Source organism: Ictalurus furcatus, chromosome 13 (genome assembly GCF_023375685.1).
Source record: "Ictalurus furcatus strain D&B chromosome 13, Billie_1.0, whole genome shotgun sequence".
NCBI classification, from domain to species: Eukaryota; Metazoa; Chordata; class Actinopteri; order Siluriformes; family Ictaluridae; genus Ictalurus; species Ictalurus furcatus.
The window spans coordinates 6257341-6278549 of NC_071267.1; the positions used below are offsets into that span (position 1 = coordinate 6257341).

The window sequence follows — 21209 nt, forward strand, 5'->3', positions numbered from 1 at the left end:
TAGCCTATTACTTAGAGTAAAAAAAAGTCATTTTCATTTTGGTGAGGAAGCTGGTGTTTCGAGTGGGATTTGCACACCCTGTCATGCCAATGATTAGATGCCACTGTACTAGACTCATCTTGCGGTATTAAGGTTAACAATTAATCGATTCATTGATCATTAATTTAAATGATGAGCGATCATGGGAATTTGTGTAAATTGACATCCCTAGCCTCCTACCACCTACCACCACAAAAATCCCAACTGCCATTATTACAGACATTATCACATGACTCAATGAAATTGCTGTGCATTTTATGTGCCTCATGCTATTGAAAATCCTCTGAATAGCAAACTGTATTCAGCAGTTATTACAAATTTATATGAAGCCACCATTTGGTTGTCCTCCAATAGAAGATGTGCAGTCCACAAAATCAAAAAACAAAACACCTGCTCTAAAGTCACAGAAATACCAGTATGCTGTTGTTTTGCATGGAATGCTATTAGTGTCATTACAGAAACAAATCTCCATGTCACATTCATGAGAATTTAGTCCTCTGTAGTAGAGAGCACAATGTATTCAGTGATATAAGTGACATGGCAACTTCATTTCTTTTAACCCCAATGATAATAGTATATGTTGTCATCTGAAACAATAATAAACATGACATATTTCCCAAGAATTTGATTCTCAGCACCTTTGTTAGTCCATTATTGGAAAAAGTCAGTGTTTTATCTGACATTATTTAAAGTGTGGGTATCTGGTAAAAACTTCCGGATTGCCATTCAGATTGTCTGTATTTAAAACTTTATGTTCAGTTTAAGATTCAATATGTACATCATTTTGTACATCAAAGGCAATCACTAAACCACATAAAGTCTCACTGCTTTTCTTTTTATTTATTATATCATTCCACAGTCCAATCAATTTGACTAATTTCCCTATAAACTGCTTTTCTTCATTAAAATAAATCAAATGTTTACAGTCTGTCTTACAGACAGAGTACATCCCACTGTGTAACAGTGGATCTAAGAGGCACTGCTCAAAATATTTATTTTCCTGCTCTGATATTGTTTAGTTTGATCTGTTTTTGTTGTGTTTGTGTGGTAGTCTATATTCCAGGTATTCCAGCAATGTGTGTCTGAGAGGGAACAGCTGTAAGGTAATCATTCACCATTCACCTTCTTTTATCTCCTTCCATTCCTCCTGCCATAGTTTTCTCCACCACCTCCCAGTGATAAATGATCTCCAGATGACCACACAAAGACAATCAGGGAGAGGTTCATAGAGACGGGGTGGAAAGCATAAAAAGGAATAAATAAAAAAAACAAGAAGCAGAGGGTGAAAGTCCGGAGTGTCACCATCTTTGGTCCTGGGCTACATCTGGAAGGTGGGTGGCCCTGAGGGGAAGCTGGGGGTCGGTCCACACTGATTGACCCCCCACTGAACTGCAAGGAAAGAGGATAAATAGAGAAAGAGGGGTAGAGGGAGGAAGGAAAAGGAGAGAAAGAAAGGCAAGGGAGGGAAGAATTTGAAAAAAGGGGCTAGAGAGCACATTTTCAGAAGAAAATGTTTCGTTATAACAACAAAAGTAGTGTAACAGATGGCACCCTGGAAACTACATGACAGCGGATTGGAGTGAGCCAGCATAGCTTGTCAGATAAACAGCCCAGATGGAATAAAGCTGTCACTACCTCACATTTCTAAGACTTTTTCACACACACACACACACACACACAAACAGAGATACATGAGCACCCCATGAACGCCGCTGGAGAGCTATATAAGAACTCGTCAGGAGGGTCAAACACCCACTACTTTTCTCTGAAGGACTGTGTTACACTTTCTTTTTTTCACCTACTTACAGTGAAGAAAAAGATTTTTTACTTGAAGGATACATTAAAGTATATTTGCCATAATCTTTTTTGTTTGTTTTGTATTTAGCACTTTTTTCTAATTCTTTTTTTCATTGAAATTTAAAATAACTGACCTTTATTAAATGCTGGAATCTCCATGAAGCATGGCAACATCAGAGGCTTTACAAATGTTTTTGGGCAATGACTCAGCTGTGGATTTAAACAGCAAGACAATTCATAGTTTTGACGTTTCACAGAGCATTAATGGCTTTAGTGTGACCATGGCTATCCTCCATCTAGCCGTATGCATCACGGGACTGGGAGGAAACTCATTGGTCATCATTGCCATCCTCAAGCTGGATAAAATGGCATCTGCCACAACTGTGTACATCTTCAACCTTGCTTTGGCAGATGGACTGTTTATGGTGGGGCTCCCATTTGTGGCTTTCCAGAACTTCCAGAACCAATGGATCTTTGGTGATTTGGCCTGCAAGCTGGTCATGGTGCTGGATGGAATCAACCAGTTTACCAGCGTGTTCTGCCTTACAGTGATGAGCGTGGACCGCTACATGGCACTAGTGGACCCCCTTCGCTTTGCACGCTGGAGAACTCCAAAGCGGGCCAAAATAATCTCTGCCTTTCTGTGGCTCCTCTCCTTGATTCCTGTCTTGCCCATGGCTCTCCACTTCACTGTGCAGTATGGCCTTTGTATGGCTGATATGTTTGTGGGCAAATGGTGGATGACATTCCTCACATACACGTTTGTGCTGGGTTTTGTCCTCCCCTTCCTGGTGATGATCATCTTCTACACAACTCTGGTGATGACTCTGAAGAGCTCCAGGCAATATGACAGAAGTTTTTCCTCCTCAGAGGAGAGCCAGAGATTGGAGAAGCAGGTTACCAAGATGGTGGTAGCTGTGGTTGTGGTCTTCGGGATATGCTGGCTGCCTTTCTACATCTTCAACTTCTGTTCACTGTCTGGTACAAATGTAACACTCACCTTTGCACGAGGCTTTGAGATTGCAGTGCTCTTGTCCTATTCATGGAGCTGCGCTAATCCGATCCTGTATGCTTGCCTATCAGAGACCTTCAGCAGGTACTTCCGCACTTTACTCTGCCCCTGCATAAACCCTGCCAGGATACACTGCAACAGAGACACAGAGGCCTATGACCTGCATCACACAAATGGGCAGGATGTAAGTGTGCTAACCTAATTTCAAAATATTTATTTCAGCGGGTTTGAAGAAACTGTATATTTTTCTTCAATAACAATTAACTTCAATAACTTTCAAATGTTCCTTGCTTGATTTTGATACTAGATAATCTTTATCTATTATGCCAATTTCCTACTATCCAGTTGTATTTGCATTTAAATCACTTCAAAATACAATATTGTAACAGACTGAAAGTTCTGACATGTGGGGAACAAAGAAAACTAGCTAGCTTCTTGGAGAGCACAATAACTTCCAGCTGGGACACAAATGACAGAGTTGACAGGATGTTTGCTTTGTGCTTCTCTCCTGGGGTGGAATGTGATGTTGAGGATTATGTAATTCATTTGCCCTTTTAATGTGCCCTGACCCCATATATGAGTGCTTCCCATCCAACTGTGAAAATTAGGATGATGTCACTGTTGCCATGGCACTCAAAAGGGAATGGACACTACAAGAATGTTTATTACTACATTTGACATGAATGAATAATGTGAAACATAAGGAATTCATTTAGAGGCTGTTAATGGATTAGACGTCCTGAGGAACACTGACATGGTTCATTTTGTTATGCTATGGTAGATTACTTCAAATTTTCTACACAGGGTATGACTTCATATTAGGGACTCTACTTTAATTTTTCATTGTTTGGAGAGGAAACATGATTTACATTATTCTTTTCTCTGTTTTTGTAGTACATGTTCTGCTTTTCAGTGTATTTGTCTTTTGTGTGTTATTTTAAAGCAAAATGTATTTATACCTTGGAAACAACTTGTGTGTTATAGCTTTCATTACTAATGTAAACAATGTCTGTGTACTATTTACATCATTTAGCCAGTAACAAAATGTTGTTCAATTGCATCAGAGTAACCACATATCGCAATGTTGTATAGTAAACTTTATAAATGGCAATGGAACTGCAAATATGTGTGTGTGTGTGTGTGGTGGAGGGGGTGGGGTTGTCAATTGTGGAGGCCATTCATAGTCCTAATCACATTTAATCGAATAATAATCATCATCATCATCATCATCATCAGATTTTACACATATTGACAATTTATTTGTTACAGATTTAGGAAGTCAAATGTGGTTTGGAATGCAGCCCTGAATTCTTATCGAATACATATTACTTGTCTCTCACAGTCTTTACAGATTACAAATTAATCTCTGCTATAGAGCATGAAACAGCACAACTTCAAAATTCATTAATTCATTCATCTTCATTAACCACTATATTCTTCTCAGTGTGATGGTTGAACCAGACCATATCCCAGGAACACTGGCCACAATTCACCCTGAATGGGATGTCAATCCATCACAGGACACCATGCACACACACTGATTCATGTTCTTCCCCAAATAGCTCACAAATGCATTTTTCTGCCAGAAAGTGTGATATCAAAATCTTATCTCCATCAGCTGTAAAGCTTCATAAAATTTTAAGCTCAGTATGCTGCTGAGTTCAGCAGCAATACATCGTCAATATAGCACAGTTACCATGTATAAAATATTCAATATACATGCATTTTTACAAATGCATAGTTTATGCAATGTCTATTTGTGCTTGTCCCACCAAGACACGAAAAATATCAATAAGAGTATTTGCAACACTGTGTAATGAAGGTACAGGAAGTGAATGCAGGACGTTATGTGCAGGACATTATAGGACAGTAGATATTTCTTGAACATTTATAGACTGTCTATTGAAAAAAGGGGTTCACTGTAAGCGCTTTTAATTTCAGTAAAGTTCAGCCCCCCTTATATGGAACTCCTGGCCAGTTAATGCAGGAGTCACTTCCTGTTTTATAGAGTGATTTTTCCAAACTGCCTTGAGGTGCTGTTATGGCCATCAAAAGTCTTCAAAAGCCAGTTGGTCAAGGAGCATGATGATATAGAATTATACACAGTTGAAGACAAACTTCTTTAAATATAAAGTAGTGGTGTTTTCTATTTAAACACCTACAGACCCCAGCTAAAAAGTTTATATAATGCATATAAAGAAACAAAGCTTTTTAAAATCTGCTTCTTCAGAATTAGTGTTGTAGTCACTCCATTTGCTCATACTAATAGAAAAGCACTGCAATGAACTGCAGTGATTTTGAATCTGAAGATCCTGAATTACTCTCAGTGGCTGCTTCTTATTTTCTAAACCTCACTAATGAGCCTGCCACAGTGAAAAGTGCTAATGGCTCGGCCTTGGACTGACATGGATTCACTGGGACTTGTTGAACTGAATGACAGCTGAGTTATCACTGATCAGCTGTTTGTGTATTATATCATAAATGAGATCCACTGTCTAAGGAACATTAGCTCATAAGGTAAAGGGATGGTTTGCACAAGCATTCTTGAACACTGTTCAAGAGACACCTTCATCCATAAAATGTCAATCAACATACATTAATAAAGCACCTTGAGCAATTCTTACCATCAAGAATTTAACAAATTTTACGCAATTCATATCTTCAGCTAAGTGTTTCAGAATTGTGAGTAATTCCTATCATCAGTAAAGAACAGCATCACCGTATGTTATGAACTCTCTTGATGACTTTGATATACTGTATACACAGGGCCAGACTTAGGGAGATGGAGGCCCCTGGGCTTGAGTCATTTTCAGGCCCTTCCTACTCTACAAACAACTTTAAATAGAACAACATGCATCATACATAAGCCCAGTCAAAAACAGAAACCTTTATTTATATGACAACTGATTGAAACTTGAAAAACCTTCAATAAATAAATAAATACTGCGGGGGAAATAAGTAGCAAACGTGTCAACATTTTTTTCAGTAAATATATTTCCAAAGAGACTATTCACATGAAATTTTTACCAGATATCAGTATTAACTCAAGAAATCCAGAAATATAAAGAATTCACAACATTAAAGTCCATGAATAAAGTTATGTGTAATAAAGTGGAATGACACTGGAAAAAGTATTGAACACGCTAAGAAAAAGGCAAGGAACCAGCTAAAATCCATAAGTAATTATACCTCCTACAGTGCATCCAGAAAGTATTCACAGCGCTACACTTTTTCCACATTTTGTTATGTTACAGCCTTATTCCAAAATGGTTTAAATTCATTATTTTCCTCAAAATTCTACAAACTATACCCCATAATGACAACATGAAAGAAGTTTGTTTGAAAACTTTGGAAATTTATTAAAAATAAACAACAAAAAAAGCACATGTATATAAGTATTGGCAGCCTTTGCCATGACACTCCTAAATTGAGCTCAGGTGCACCCTGTTTCCACTGATCATCCTTGAGATGTTTCTACAACTTGATTGGAGTCCACCTGTGGTAAATTCAGTTGATTGGACATGATTTGGAAAGGCACACACCTGTCTATATAAGGTCCCACAGTTAACAATGCATGTCAGAGCACAAACCAAGCCATGAAGTCCAAGGAATTGTCTGTAGACCTCCGAGACAGGATTGTATTGAGGCACAGATTTGGGGAAGGGTACAGAAACATTTCTGCAGCATTGAAGGTCCCAGTGAGCACAGTGGCCTCCATCATCCGTAAATGGAAGAAGTCTAGAACCAGCAGGACTCTTCCTAGAGCTGGCAGCCCAGCCAAACTGAGCAATTGGGGGAGAAGGGTCTTAGTCGGGGAGGTGACCAAAAACCCGAGGGTCACTTTGACAGAGCTCCAGCGTGTCTCTGTGGAGAGAGGAGAACCTTCCAGAAGAACAACCATCTCTACATCACCTATCAGGCCTGTATGGTAGAGTGGCCAGACGGAAGCCACTCCTCAGTAAAAGGCACATGACAACCCACCTGGAGTTTGCCAAAAGGCACCTGAAGGACACTCAGATCATGATGAAACAAAGATTGAACTCCTTGGCCTGAATGGCAAGCGTCATGTCTGGAGGAAACCAGGCACCACTTATCACCTGGCCAATACCATCCCTACAGTGAAGCATGGTGGTGGAAGCATCATGCTGTGGGGATGTTTTTCATCGGCAGGAACTGGGAGACTAGTTAGGATCGAGGGAAAGATGAATGCAGCAATGTACAGAGATATCCTTGATGAAAATCTGCTCCAGAGTGCTCTGGACCTCAGACTGGGGTGAAGATTCATCTTCCAACAGGACAACGACCCTAAGCACACAGCCAAGATAACAAAGTAGTGGCTACAGGACAACTCTGTGAATGTCTTTGAGTGGCCCTGCCAGAGCCCAGACTTGAACCCGATTGAACATCTCTGGAGAGATCTGAAAATAGCTGTGCACCGATGTTCGCCATCCAACCTGATGGAGCTTGAGAGGTCCTGCAAAGAAGAATGGGAGAAACTGCCCAAAAATAGGTGTGCCAAGCTTGTAGCATCATACTCAAAAAGACTTCAGGCTGTAATTGGTGCCAAAGGTGCTTCAACAAAGTATTGAGCAAAGGCTGTGAATACTTATGTACATGTGCTTTTTTTATTATTTTTTATTTTTAATAAATTTGCAAAGATTTCAAACAAACTTCTTTCACGTTGTCATTATGGGGTATTGTTTGTAGAATTTTTGAAGAAAATAATTAATTTAACCCATTTTGGAAAAGGCTGTAACATAACAAAATGTGGAAAAAGTCAAGAGCTGTGAATACTTTCCGGATTCACTGTATCTGTGCAAATTAATATCAGCTGGGTTAGTAAATTGATGGTCTATAAAAAGGCTTTTCATTACCAAGGTGTCACACAATAAACATCTCATGATAGGTAAAAGCAAAGAGCTCTCCCAAGACCTTTGGAACGTTATTGTTGTGAAACATATTGATGGAATTGGATGCATTTCAAAACTTCTGAATCCTCCAGTAAGCACCGTTGGATAGGGCTGCACGATTATGGCCAAAATGATAATCCGGATTATTTTGAACAATATTGAGAACTCGATTATTTATCACAATTATTCATTGATATTAGTGACAACATATTTTTATTGCACTTTCACAATTAAATAAACAGACCACTGCTTTCACCTCCATGTTGTGCTACATTCCTGCTAATGTACAAATCTTTACAACAAATTAGACTGGTCCTTAAAGTGCATCATCTCCTAGAAGCAAAATATAAATAAAATTGCACCCAAAATATAGAATAAATAAAAATTCCATCAACCAAATGAAAATATGCATCAAATATAACAATAAGCAACCAAATGAAAACAATTCAGGCGTATGCAGAAAAGGCAATAACAGTGTTTACAGGAGGAGAGATGCAAGACAATTTATTGTAGGAGATTACAAAAATTTAGGAGCACAGGTGAAGTTTACTGGTTTTTTTTTTTTTTTTTTTAGAGATGGTAGCGTTAATGTGCCACAATATCACACATAAGTAGGAAGTAGAAAATAAGTAGAAAACTTGAGCTTGTCAATTATGACAGAATTTAGGAACATTTACTCAGTGAAAATTCTGAACACTCTAAAAGATATCTAGCCATACTTTGTAAATGCAAAAGAGAAACTATGATCATGAACTTAGGCACAACTTACATTGATAACTCCCTTTCATTTCACTGGAGTCTTCTTTAAAAAAAAAAAAAAAAAAGTGTGATCACTATGACTTTAACTGTGGCATGGTTGTTGGTGCCAGATTGTCTGATCCACCCAAACTAGACAGCTTTGATTAGTCTGTGCCAATGACAGCCTCAGATTCTTGTTCTTGGCTGACAAGAGTAGAACCTGATGTGGTCCTCTGCTGTTGTAGCCCATTCACCTCAAGGTTTCATGCACTGTGCATTCTGAGATGCTTTTCTGCTCACCACGGTTGTGAAGAGTGCTTATTTGAGTTAGTATAGACTTCAGGTCATATCAGACCAGTCTGCTCCACTGATCTCTTTCAACCAGGTGTTTCAGCCTGCAGACTCTCCCCACACAGGATGTTTTTTTGCTGTTCTCATCACTGTGTAAACTCTTGAGACTGTTGTGTGTGAAAATCCCAGATGATCAGCAGTTTCTGAAATACTCAAACAGGCCCATATACCAACAACCATGCCATTGTTAAAGTCACAGACAACACACTTTCCTCATTCTTATGTTTGATGTGAACATTAACTGAAGCCCTTGACCTGCATCAGCATGCATTTAGGCATTGTGCTGCTGCCACATGATTGGCTGTTTTATATAACGGCATAAATAGGAACGCCTGTTCACCTGCCTATTAAAGTAAACTGAGTGTTGACAGTAAACTGGGTAAACTGAGTAAACAAGTAAACTGTGTTTACTAAAGTTTACACATTAGTAAACTAATGTGCTGGCTTTTCACTGACAGCCTATTGTCATTAAGGGAATGCATGGAGACGGAGGCACATGCAGAACTTCTTTATTGGGGAACCATAACCCAATGAAACAAACACAGCAAACACCAGAACACCAGGGCAACCAGAAAATGAACTCAACTAAGAAAACAAAACTAGAAATACTCAAACTATCAAAAAGCAATAAATAAATAAATAAATAAATAAATAAATAAGTAAAACCCCACACACAAACATGACTTGACTACAATGCTCCAGCAAATATAGGGAAAAAACAGAACTTAAACAGAGCAACTAATCACAAAAACATGATAAACACATAAGCATGGTTACTACAGGAAATCAGGGAAACAGTAGAAGTCCTGCAAGACAGTCTGGGTGCCCTCTAGCAGCCAAAGTTGGAAAAGCCCCTGGATACCACAACATTCCCCAGCTGAGCAAGGGGGCAGTGCGAGGGGTTAAATCCATCAGCAGGACAGGGAGGCAGCACGACATCCGTGGAGGGACACAGAAAGTGAGCGATGTTTGTGGCAAGACCCAGAAGCTAAGTGGAGGTCCCCAGCAGAACAAAGAAGCTGAGCAACATCCTCAACAGGGGGATAGTGGGTGATCCAAGTGGGGCAGAGTGGGAGGGCAACAGATAGCCTACCTCTCTGAGCTCAAACCCTCTCCACATCCATCCCACTGCCCCAAATGTCCCTCCAACTGGTGAGTAGCCTCTCAAGGTGACACTGTCTCATCTCGAGAGCCAGAACCCAGTCCTGCCACTGCACTGAATGTTCTGCTGCATCCATGAGTGGTTGAAGCATTCCATCATGACAGGAATCTATGGAGATGGATGCACATGTAGAACAACTTTATAGGGGGAACCATAACCCAAGGAAACAAACACCAGGGCAACCAGAAACTAAACTCAACTAAGAAATAACCATCATTACATAGTACAAACTATATTAAATGCAAACAAAACCCCAACACATGACCTGAATTAAATGCAATGGTCCAGTAGCTGGCGGGGGGGGGGGACGACGACAAGATAACTAATCAAGAAAATATAACAAACACGTGCATGGTTACTACAGGAAATCAGGGAGACAACAGAAGAAGTACTCCTGCAAGACAGTCAGGGTGCCCTCTAGCGGCCCTAGTTGGAAAAAACCCTATATACGGTACCATTAAGACAAAACAAGAAGCTTGTGCCCAATATAGTTAAAAAGTTAATAAAGATGTGAAAGTATTAGATGAGTCACACGTGATTTATTGCAAGACTTGAAACATTGTTTCAAACAAAGTTGAAACATTTTCTCTCATTCCATCTTGTCAATGGTAATGTCCTTCTCATAAGAGAGTGGTGGGGCAATTATCCTCTTATATCCAGCAACAAATAAACTCAGAATGAGATGAGCATTCTGAAGAGGAAGCTATAGGGTAAACATGAACATATATGCACCTTATTTGGCAGTCAGATGATGTTTTCCAAGGAAGTGTGCAGAACCAGCTCAACCTAATAAATGATATAAGCAACCTCTTAGGTTTTCTTACCTAATAAATTGCATAAGAAATCAGGTTTTCCCCTAACAAACATTTGCTTCAAGACAGAAACAGTTCTCCTGAGGGAAAAAAAGTGTGACAATGTTTCATCATGTCTCCGTGCCAAAAAAGTTACTAAATAGTTTGTTATAATAGTAGGCTTTGCCATCCATGGTGTATAATGATCAATATCTACACTCTAAAAATAATTCAGTGGCTTTGTAAATATCCCAATAATAAAAAGCTATACTACTTTAATAAAACCTCTGAATATCACTTATATAACAAAGTGATTGTTTGAGTTGGACATCTCAAAATAAATGCCTAAAAATCCAATAGTTCTTTTAGTCTAAAATTTACATCTATTATTTAAGTTTATTTCATGAAAAGAAATTAGCATTTGACTAACAAATTATACATACTGATCAGTTTCCAGAACTACAGTTATTACTCATTCCCTATCAATATGCCTCATCTTTAACAACAACTTAAGAAACTGAGTAAGTTACATGGCTAAACATCATGACGTGGCCACAATTAAAAATCATAACTGCTTTTCTCTCTGTGCAACATGTGGCAACAAGAAAGAACCACCTGGAAGACTCTTTGCAAATCCTGGTAAGGTCCCAGCTAGCAAAAGTTAATGAAATATTGATCATGGATGCATCTGAATATCCCCCCTACCCTGCTACACAGTAGCTGAAAAGCAGGACGCCACTGTCTGAATTGTCAGTATTTATAAAATAGTAGGCGAGAAATACCAGGATGACCTACTGCTTCTGCCGAGATTGTGCAATATGGATCCATTGGACACTGTGGATACTGCACTGTCCCATAAGGCCTGTTGCCTGGGGCGGAAGAGCTGTCAGAACCCCATGCCACATGGTACATCCGGATTATGTTCATGCTTATCATGTATACAGATCAGTGCGTACTGTATAAACGGCCAAGCAGCACTGAATCAAATGCAGCAGGTTTTGTCATAGTAGCTATGCGAATTCGGATGCAGCCCTATATACAACTATAGGGTGTAATTTACTGAATACTGAATAATATCCCAGATAGCAAAGAGACATCGATCAACATCTATTTTTAGTTGTATATAAGTCAGTATCAGTCATCAATTAATTTTCACTGTTGAATCAACATTCACTCTTTGGTCGGTTCATCAGAGCATTATCAGGTCGAAAATAAAACTTCTGTTCAATGACAAAAAGGTCACTTAAAAAACAATAAAAATAAATAAATAAACACAACTTTTTTAACTTACTCTAATGTACATAACCAAATGTATTTTTACAGTACTTAAACACGTTATTATGTATTGAATAAATCACCTGTATATAGCCGTATTTGTCTGTCTGTTGTGTTTTTAACTATTCGAATGAGTTCCTCATTGTTAATTGGAATGTCACGCTTGATTGAGAGTAGCCACAACCATGCCACATTTAAAGTCACAGAGAATACATTTTTCTTAATTCTGATGTTTGATGTGAACATTAACTGAACCTCCTGACCTGTATCTGCATGATTTTTTGCATTGCGTGGCTGCCACATGATTGGCTGATTAGATAACTGCATGAACGTGCATGAGGTGTTCCTAATAAAGTGGACAGTGAGTGTAGATGAAAATATTTTACATTGTAGAAACTTTTAGTGTGTTTTTAATCTCTGATCCTATTATTGTTTGTCTTTTGAAATACAGTTTCACTGTTTAATTGATATATTTTACTTTTAGGAAGGAACTCCTCAACAGAGCCACATCACAGCACATCAATGAATGGTAAAGGCTTTCCTGTGTATAACATTGATTCAAATTTTCTACCTTTGTAAGCATTTGTATTTAACCAGAAGGGATGTGTAACTGCATGCATGAAACATACATGGAGCAGAATAACACCCTCAAAACAGATGTCAGTGAAAATAAGGCAAATATTTTGCCTATGCACTTACTGATGCACATGAATTAGACTACTGTGAAAAAAAAAAGAGATTTAAAATATTTTGTCACACGTTATGGGCTAAATATTTTTATATTTATATATTTTTTTCTTGAAAATATTTTTATTTTACATCATTTAAATATTATGTTTACCTGTAAATTAAAGCATGACAAGGTCAGTGGACCTCTCACAAAATGCTACGTTAAAGGAATATTCAGAATCTTTGTTGGAGTTTATAGGTATCATAAGAGTTACAATTATGGGAATACTCCTGTGACAAGATGAGATACTGTGTAATGGGTATGACAGTTTTTGAATTGTATTATTTTTATTGCAGGTTTTCTCAGAGCTCCAGTTGAAGACATCAAGAACTTACACATGTTGGCCTTAACCTGTCAGCCTGGAGAGACGTCTATTCCAGACCACCGTACACCACCCTTGGCTTCTTTCTACCTTGTATGGGTTCTATTCAGAATTAGATGTATGGAAACATAAGAAAGGGACTTAACCAACTGAATAATGCAAGAGATAAAGAACTTGCCTTACTACAGAAATTAATGTTAATGTTAAGGAAAACCATGTATCTACTATAGCAAATCACAACAGCAAATCTTCAATAGCAAATCACCTGTAATACAAAGTTGTTTCTATTAGGTGACCTCTAATTTTAAGTGTGCTAAACCAATTAGCAAGTTAATGTTCTGTAATGTTATGTTATGTGAGATAAAATCACAAATCTTTTCATGTGGCAGTTTACAGTTTTACAAAGTGTGTTACATTATCGGCTTTACATTAAAATAAAGTATTAAATAAATTTCAGTTAGTGTGTTCAATACTTTTTTCCTGTCTCATTCCACTTTAGTTCACATAACTTTATTTATGGACTTTAATGTTATGAATTCTTTATATCTCTGGAATTCTTGAGTTAATACTGATGTCTGGTGAAAATTTCATGTGAAAAGCCTCATTGGAAATATATTTACTGAAAAAAATGTTGACGCATTCAATACTTATTTCCCCCACTGTATAATGTTATAAAATGGGGTTTCCTTTCAATTCAATTCAATTCAATTTTATTTGTATAGCGCTTTTTACAATAGACATTGTCTCAAAGCAGCTTTACAGAAATATTAACACAGTATACAGATATTAAAGGTGTGAATTTATCCCAACTGAGCAAGCCACTGAGTGGCGATGGTGGCAAGGAAAAACTCCCTAAGATGTTTTAAGAGGAAGAAACCTTGAGAGGAACCCGACTCAGAAGGGAACCATCCTCATCTGGGTAACAACAGATAGTGTGAAAAAGTTCATTATGGATTTATATGAAGTCTGTATGGCCTTAGGAGCCGCCGTAGTCCCAGCAGTCTGGAATTAGAGAAGATTTGAGCTCCATCCAGAGGCAGAAAGGATCTGGATCTCTAGTATCTCCATAAATTCGTGTGGGGCTCGGCGAAAGGAGAGAGGGAGAAAAAAGATTATTATGACTGCGAAGTAGTAGAACAGAATCTAGTCAGGGTAGGCTTGAGTAAACAAATACGTTTTAAGCTAGACTTAAACACTGAGACTGTGTCTGAGTCCCGAACACTAATAGGAAGACTGTTCCATAACTGTGGGGCTCTATAAGCGAAGGCTCTTCCCGCCTGCTGTAGCCTTCACTATTCGAGGTACCGTCAAATAGCCTGCATCTTTTGATCTAAGTAGGCGTGGCGGATCATAGAAAACCAAAAGGTCGCTTAGATATTGTGGCGCGAGACCGTTTAGTGCTTTATAGGTTAATAATAGTATTTTATAGTTAATGCGAGATTTCACTGGGAGCCAATGCAGTACTGATAATATTGGTGTGATATGGTCGTATCTTCTAGTTCTAGTTAGGACTCTAGCAGCTGCATTCTGGACTAACTGGAGCTTATTTATATTCCTACTGGAACATCCAGACAGTAAGGCATTACAGTAATCTAATCTAGAGGTGACGAAAGCATGAACTAATATTTCTGCATCATGTAGTGACAATATGTTTCTTATCTTAGAAATATTTCTGAGATGAAAGAAAGCTATCCTAGTAATATTATCTACATGAGCATCAAATGATAGGCTGGAGTCAATAATCACTCCAAGGTCTTTTACTGCTGCACATGACGAAACAGAAAGACCATCCAGAGTAACGATGTGATCAGAAAGATTACTTCTAGCTACACGTGGGCCTAATAAAAGTATTTCTGTTTTATCAGAATTAAGTAAGAGGAAGTTAATAAGCATCCAACGTCTAATGTCCTTTACACAATCCTCAACTTTATTAAGCTGCTGTCTGTCCTCTGGCTTCGCTGAAACATACAACTGTGTATCATCAGCATAACAGTGGAATCTAATTCCATGCTTACGAATAATTTGTCCTAGGGGTAGCATATATAAAGTAAAGAGCAGTGGGCCTAAAACAGAACCCTGTGGAACTCCAAAAAGTAACCTCAGTACGCATGGAGAAATCACCATTTACATCTACGAACTGATAAGACCTGAGCCAAGAGAGGACTGTTCCCTTAATACCAACAACATTTTCTAATCTATCAAGGAGAATAGTGTGATCTATAGTATCAAAAGCTGCACTAAGGTCGAGTAACACAAGCAGCGAGACACAACCCTGATTGTAGGTAAGTAGAAGGTCATTTACTACTTTAACTAACGCTGTCTCTGTGCTATGATGAGGTCTAAATCCTGACTGATACATTTCATGAATGTTATTCCTATCTAAGTACGAGCATAACTGCTTTGCTACAACCTTTTCTAAAATCTTAGAGATGAAGGGGAGATTTGATATTGGTCTATAGCTGGACAATTGAGACGGGTCAAGATCAGGTTTTTTAATCAAGGGTTTAATAACTGCTAATTTAAGTGATTTAGGTACATATCCTTTCCTTTCCTTTACTCTGAATAAACAAATTGTTTGTATTTTGACGAGACCAACAATTACTCAAATGATCTCATTACACAAATGGAATTAAACTACATAAAATGTATAAACTGAAGGAGGTAATTGCTGACTCAGCTTACCATATCAACCATCATCACTTACCTGGTAGAGAAACAAAACATACCTAAAATGGGCTCACAAGTGGTGCAACAGAAAAGCATTTGCCTTATCGTCCAGAGAGTGCGTGTCGAATCCTAATAATGGTACAGCCTTCTGTGGCCAGGCATACACTTTCTCCTCTGTCAATCAGAGTAATACTAGGCAATTGTGGGTGTCTGCAAGCTCAGGTATGCAGAAGAGGGTAGTTGGTGCTTTCCTCTAAGTGTGTTACTCTGCCCTGTGATGCAGCAGTTCGAAAAGATGTGGTTTACATGTCTTGGAGGAAGCATTTTGGTCCCATTCATCTTCTGGCTATTCAATAAATAATTACCCAAAGTTGTTCCATAACATCAACATAATATCTGCATATTATTCCTTATCAAAGCAGAAATTTGCACACTACCCACTAAGTTTATTTTAATCAAAAATAATTATTCATTAGTGGAGCAAACCATTTTTTCAATTTTACTGAATCATATTTATATTGGATCTTATCAGTCATCAAGATTTTTGTTTGCCTAATTTTAAGTTGAGTTAATGTTTGTCATGGATTGCTGAAAGGAACTCTGGAACTCTCAGTTCCCAGCAGCCACTGCACCTCTGCATCACCGTCACCTGACCACCTGCACCTGATTCTCATTCATTTTAACAAGCACTTGTGTGTGTGTGTGTGTGTGTGTGTGTGTGTGTGTGTGTGCGCGCGCGTATGTGTGTGTATAGTCACAATTTACAGTGCACTCCTTGTCCTGCTTTAATTGTCTTCTGTTGCCATGTTATGCTCTCTCGTCTCGTATGTATTGTTTTGTGTTTTTCATTTTCATGTGTTCATAGTGTCTTCAGGTGCTTTGTTTTGACTTTTATTAAACTTTAACTCTGCACTTTTATCCATCTCCACCTCTCCATTGTGACCAATGGACTGAACAACGGAAGACTGAAAAATGGATGCAGCAGATATTTTTTTTTCTACCCAAGAGAAGATCTTGGAGTCCATGAAACTGTAACCAACCAAAGAGAAGGGAATCCTTGATCAGGGCCACAGAAGTATGGCTGCAAGCCATGCGTAAAATCTTTGCCCACCCTCCATCCCCTACTGTGGATTCTTCTGGGCCTGCCTGACAAAACTGCTCAGCCACCCTGCTTGTCTAAGGACATTGCTCTGTCTCCCGTTTCGGCCGATAGCTCGGCTTTGCTTCCCTGCTCTGCCTCGGTCGTCACTACGCCAGGCTCCTATTTGGACGTTGCTCCACTTTCCCACTCCGCTGAGGACATCGCTCTGCCTTACCAATTGGATGAGGATGTCTCTCCGCCTTCCCACTAGGCTGAGGGCATTGTTCCGCCTTCCTGATCAGCTGAGGGCATCGCTCCGCCTTCCCGCTTGGCTGAGGGTGTTGCTCCGCCTTCCCGCTATGCTGAGGACGTTGCGCTGCCTCTATGCACCGCGGAACATGGCCTCTCGGAGAATGTTGCCCCACCTATGGCCATGCGGAGAGCTTCACTCCCCCCTCTGGCCTCAAGGAGAACTTCGCTCCTCCCTCTGGCTTCGCAGAGAATTTAGCTGCCCCTTGGGCTCCGCCTTGAGCTTTGTTCACCTGTAGGTGTTTTGTTTTGACTTTTATTAAACTTTACATCTGCACTTGCATCCATCTCTGCCTCTCCATCATGACAGAAAGCAAGACTGAAAAATGGATGCAGCAGATATTTTTTTTCTACCCAAGAGAAGATATTGGAGTCCATGAAACTGGAACCAAAGGGGAGGGAATCATGGATCAGGGCCACAGAAACATGGCTGCAAGCCATGTGTAAGACCTTTTCCCACCTTCCATCCCCTACTGCGGATTCCTCTGGGCCTGCCTGACAACACTGCTCAGCCTCCCTGCTTGACTGAGGATGTTGCTCTGTCTCCCATTTCGGCTGAGTGCTCCACTTTGCTTCCCTGCTCCGCCTCAGTCATCACTATGACAGGCTTCTCTTTGGATGTCGCTCCACGTTCCCACTCCGCTGAGGATGTCGCTCCACTTTCCCACTCCGCTGAGGATATCGCTCCACCTTCCTGCTCGGCTGAGGGCATCGCTCTGCCTTCCCGCTCGCGCCGCCTTTCCACTCAGCTGAGGGTGTCACTCTGCTGAGGATATCACGCTGCCTCTATATGCCACTGAAGATGTCACTACTTTGCTCTGCTTCGTGCTGAGTGTTGCTTCCCCCTCATGATTCACGGAGAACGTCACTCTGCCCTCTGGCCTCGCGGAGAAAATCACTCCCACCCTGGGGTTCCCCCTCAGGTGTTTTGTTTTGACTTTTATTAAACCTTATATCTGCACTTGCACCCATCTCCGCCTCTCCATCATGACAGAAAGCAAGACTGAAAAGTTGATGCAGCAGATTTTTTTTTCTACCCAAGACAAGATCTTGGAGTCCATGAAACTGTAACCAAAGGGGAGGGAATCGTGGAGGGCATCACTCCGCCTTCCCGCTCGGCTGAGGGCATCACTCCGCCTTCCCGCTCCACTGAGGGTGTCGCTCCATCTTCCTGGTCAGCTGAGGGCGTCGCTCCGTTTCTATGCACCACTGAAGATGTCACTCCTTTGCGGTGAGTGCCCCCCCCCCGGCCTCGCAGAGAACTTCACTCCCACTCTGACCTTGCCGAGAACTTTGCTCCCCCCTCTGGCCTCACGGACTCACGGAGAATGTCATTCCCCCCTCTGTCCTCGCAGAAAATGTCACTCCCCCCTTGGGCTCCACCTTGAGCTTTGTTCCTCCTGCTGGCGGCGTGGTGGCAATCGCTTCATGCCCAAGCCAGGCTGGAGAGATTGCATCATCCCTCTGCGGTATGGAAGAGACCATCCCCCATCTGTACCCCAGAAAACACTTCAAGTGTCCTTTTTATGGCCCTGCGAAAGATGACACTCAAGGGAATTTTGAAACACTTAAGGACCTCTGGTCCGGGTATCCAGGACTCCCTCCTGAACTTATGATGCACTTTGGGAGCTGTACGTTAAAAGGGGGGGGGGGAGTTCTGTCACGGATTGCCAGAAGGAACTCTGGATTTCAGTTCCCAGCAACCACTGCACCTCTGCGTCACTGTCACCTGACCACCTGCACCTGTTTCTCATTCATGTTAATGAGCATGTGTGAGTGTGTGTATGCGTGTGCCCATGTATAGTCACAGTTTACACTGCATTCGTGGTCTTTCTTTAATTGTCTTCTGCTGCCACGTTATGCTCTCTCATCTTGTATGTATTGTTTTGTGTTGTAAGTGTTCATAGTGTCTTCTGGTGTTTTGTTTTGACGTTTGTTAAACTTTAAATCTGCACTTGCATCTGTTTCCACCTTGAAATTGTGATAGTGTTTATCTAGAAACATCAGCTTTCACCTTTTTAAGAAAGGTGAAGGTGATTGAGGTAGGCAAGAGTTTTTATAGCCGGTTTAAAATCTTAGCCTGAATTTTTTTTTTCAGGTTCACCTTAGTTTAAAGTTTTAACTGCAGATGGCGATGTAACATTCTTTACCATTCCAATTTATTTGGTTCTAGTAATATACTTCAAACAAACATTACGAACCAGAAGACAACACATGCTGTAATTTGCAATTCATTAAATTAATTCTAAAAAGTAAAAACAGGCTCAACATTCTTCATCTATAGATGGCAAACTGGTAGCAGGTTATTAGTCCCAAGGTTATTATATGGTTCTCTGTTAAGAAAAAAGGGGGTGGGGGGGTGGGGGGGGTTGGGGGGGGAGTGACACAATATTACACACAACATAACTATTTGTGCACAAAGAAATGGCTTATCTTTTCTTATCTGGCTGATGGGTGTGAACTGGCAGGTGACCAAACTGAGCAACAAAGAACTGTCAGGATGGGTGTTGGGGCAGTTTATACAGTACTGTGCAAATGTCTTAGGCACCCTATTTTTTTGTATAAACTTTGTTATAGATTTTTATTTTATGAGTTCTACATTATTGAGTCAGTACAAAAACATTTTATATTTCAAACATTCATTTTCCAGCACAAAATGAAATGTTATCGAAAAATGTTAGTTTGTCAGTAAAGTTTGTCACTTTTCAGACAAAAAAACAAAATGAAAGCTGCTGGGATTTGCTGCAAAAATAAGAAGCAAGTGCGACATTCAAAGTCTCCAGAAGAACTGTGCAAGATGCTCGATAAATCTTACAGCTCATTTCCTTATAAAACTGCAGAAAGTGTACCTGAGGCTACTCTTTTCTCTTTTTTTTAAACCAAATGGTCATCAAACTAAATAGTGACTTTGTTTCATTTATTAATGTTTATTACTGAACTGTAGTATTTTTTTAAATGTTGAAACATTTAATTTCTTTATTTTTGAAGGCATCTTTGCTGTACAGCATTTGTTTGTATGTGCCTAAGACATTTTCACAGTACTATGTATGTTTATTTATTTTACTACAGTTTACCTTCAATCAAGGTTATTTAAGCTCTATCAGGCATCGCTTGCCCTTTAATTCTATAAACTTCCAGTGCCTGCTTTACCCTGGTTGACTGATTGATTCCAGTTAAAGGCGAAGGCTCGTGTCAGTACTGTTTTTTGTATGAATTCAACAAGCGTCTCACTATCTCACCACCCATAAGAGGATGGCTTCCCTTTTAAGTTTGGCTTTAATATTTTCCTCATTACTGTTGCCTCTAGCTTACTCAGTGGTGATCTAGAGCTACATCCAGAGTTCACTATTGAAAACAATTTGCATTTTTGTTACTGCAGGTGGAAATAAAGTATTAAGACGAAATTCAGTTATTTTATGTAGAAATATTTTGGTCATCTGAACAGTCAGCACAAACTACAATCCAGTTGGTGGAGATGAGCACAGGCATGAATGCATCAGGGTGTTCTGTAATATGCTTTTTATTAGTGAATCTGTGTGTCCTGGCATAGAAGTGCATTTGCAATTGTGAGACCATGAGACCATGTTGTTTGCATATAAAGCAATACTGAAAACACTATATGCAAGATTCAGCTCAGCTTTCAAATACACAAACTCCAATAATAAATATGCATGTAAAAATATGACAAAACAATAGTTAAGAAAATAATATCTGGTCTGTCATTGAATTTGAAACAGAATAGAATTTTACATAGTGCTCTATACAATATAGCTGTATCAAAGCAGCTTACTAGAGAGTAAGCCAAGAATGAAGTTTCCTAGTATGAAGCCAAGGAGGAAGAAACATTAGGAGGAACAAGAGTCAGCAGTGGGAGCACGTTTTTCTGAGGTTAGCAGTGAGAATTAAGAGTTATGTTTCAGGTCAAGTAATATAAGAATTCTAGGTTCTATGGACTCTGCATCAATGACTATCAGTGGGAATAATAAAGAGACTTGTGCAAGCAAAAGCATAAGGAGTGGAAAGAC

At 39.6% G+C, this 21209-nt stretch overlaps 1 protein-coding gene across 2 annotated transcripts; it reads left to right on the top strand.

Annotated features, from left to right (window-relative positions):
- Window positions 1-1002: 1002 nt before the first annotated feature.
- On the top strand, window positions 1003-13756 carry LOC128616695 (somatostatin receptor type 5). Of its 2 annotated transcripts, XM_053639441.1 has the most exons (4): window positions 1003-2817; window positions 2920-3032; window positions 12560-12604; window positions 13102-13756. In XM_053639441.1, exons 1-3 carry the CDS (start codon window positions 2001-2003, stop codon window positions 12599-12601), a joined length of 972 nt encoding a protein of 323 aa, XP_053495416.1. In that variant the 5' UTR covers window positions 1003-2000; the 3' UTR covers window positions 12602-12604; window positions 13102-13756. The 2 variants fall into 2 exon arrangements, with proteins under 2 accessions (XP_053495416.1, XP_053495415.1); XM_053639440.1 differs by having other exon boundaries at window positions 1003-3032.
- Window positions 13757-21209: the final 7453 nt, after the last annotated feature.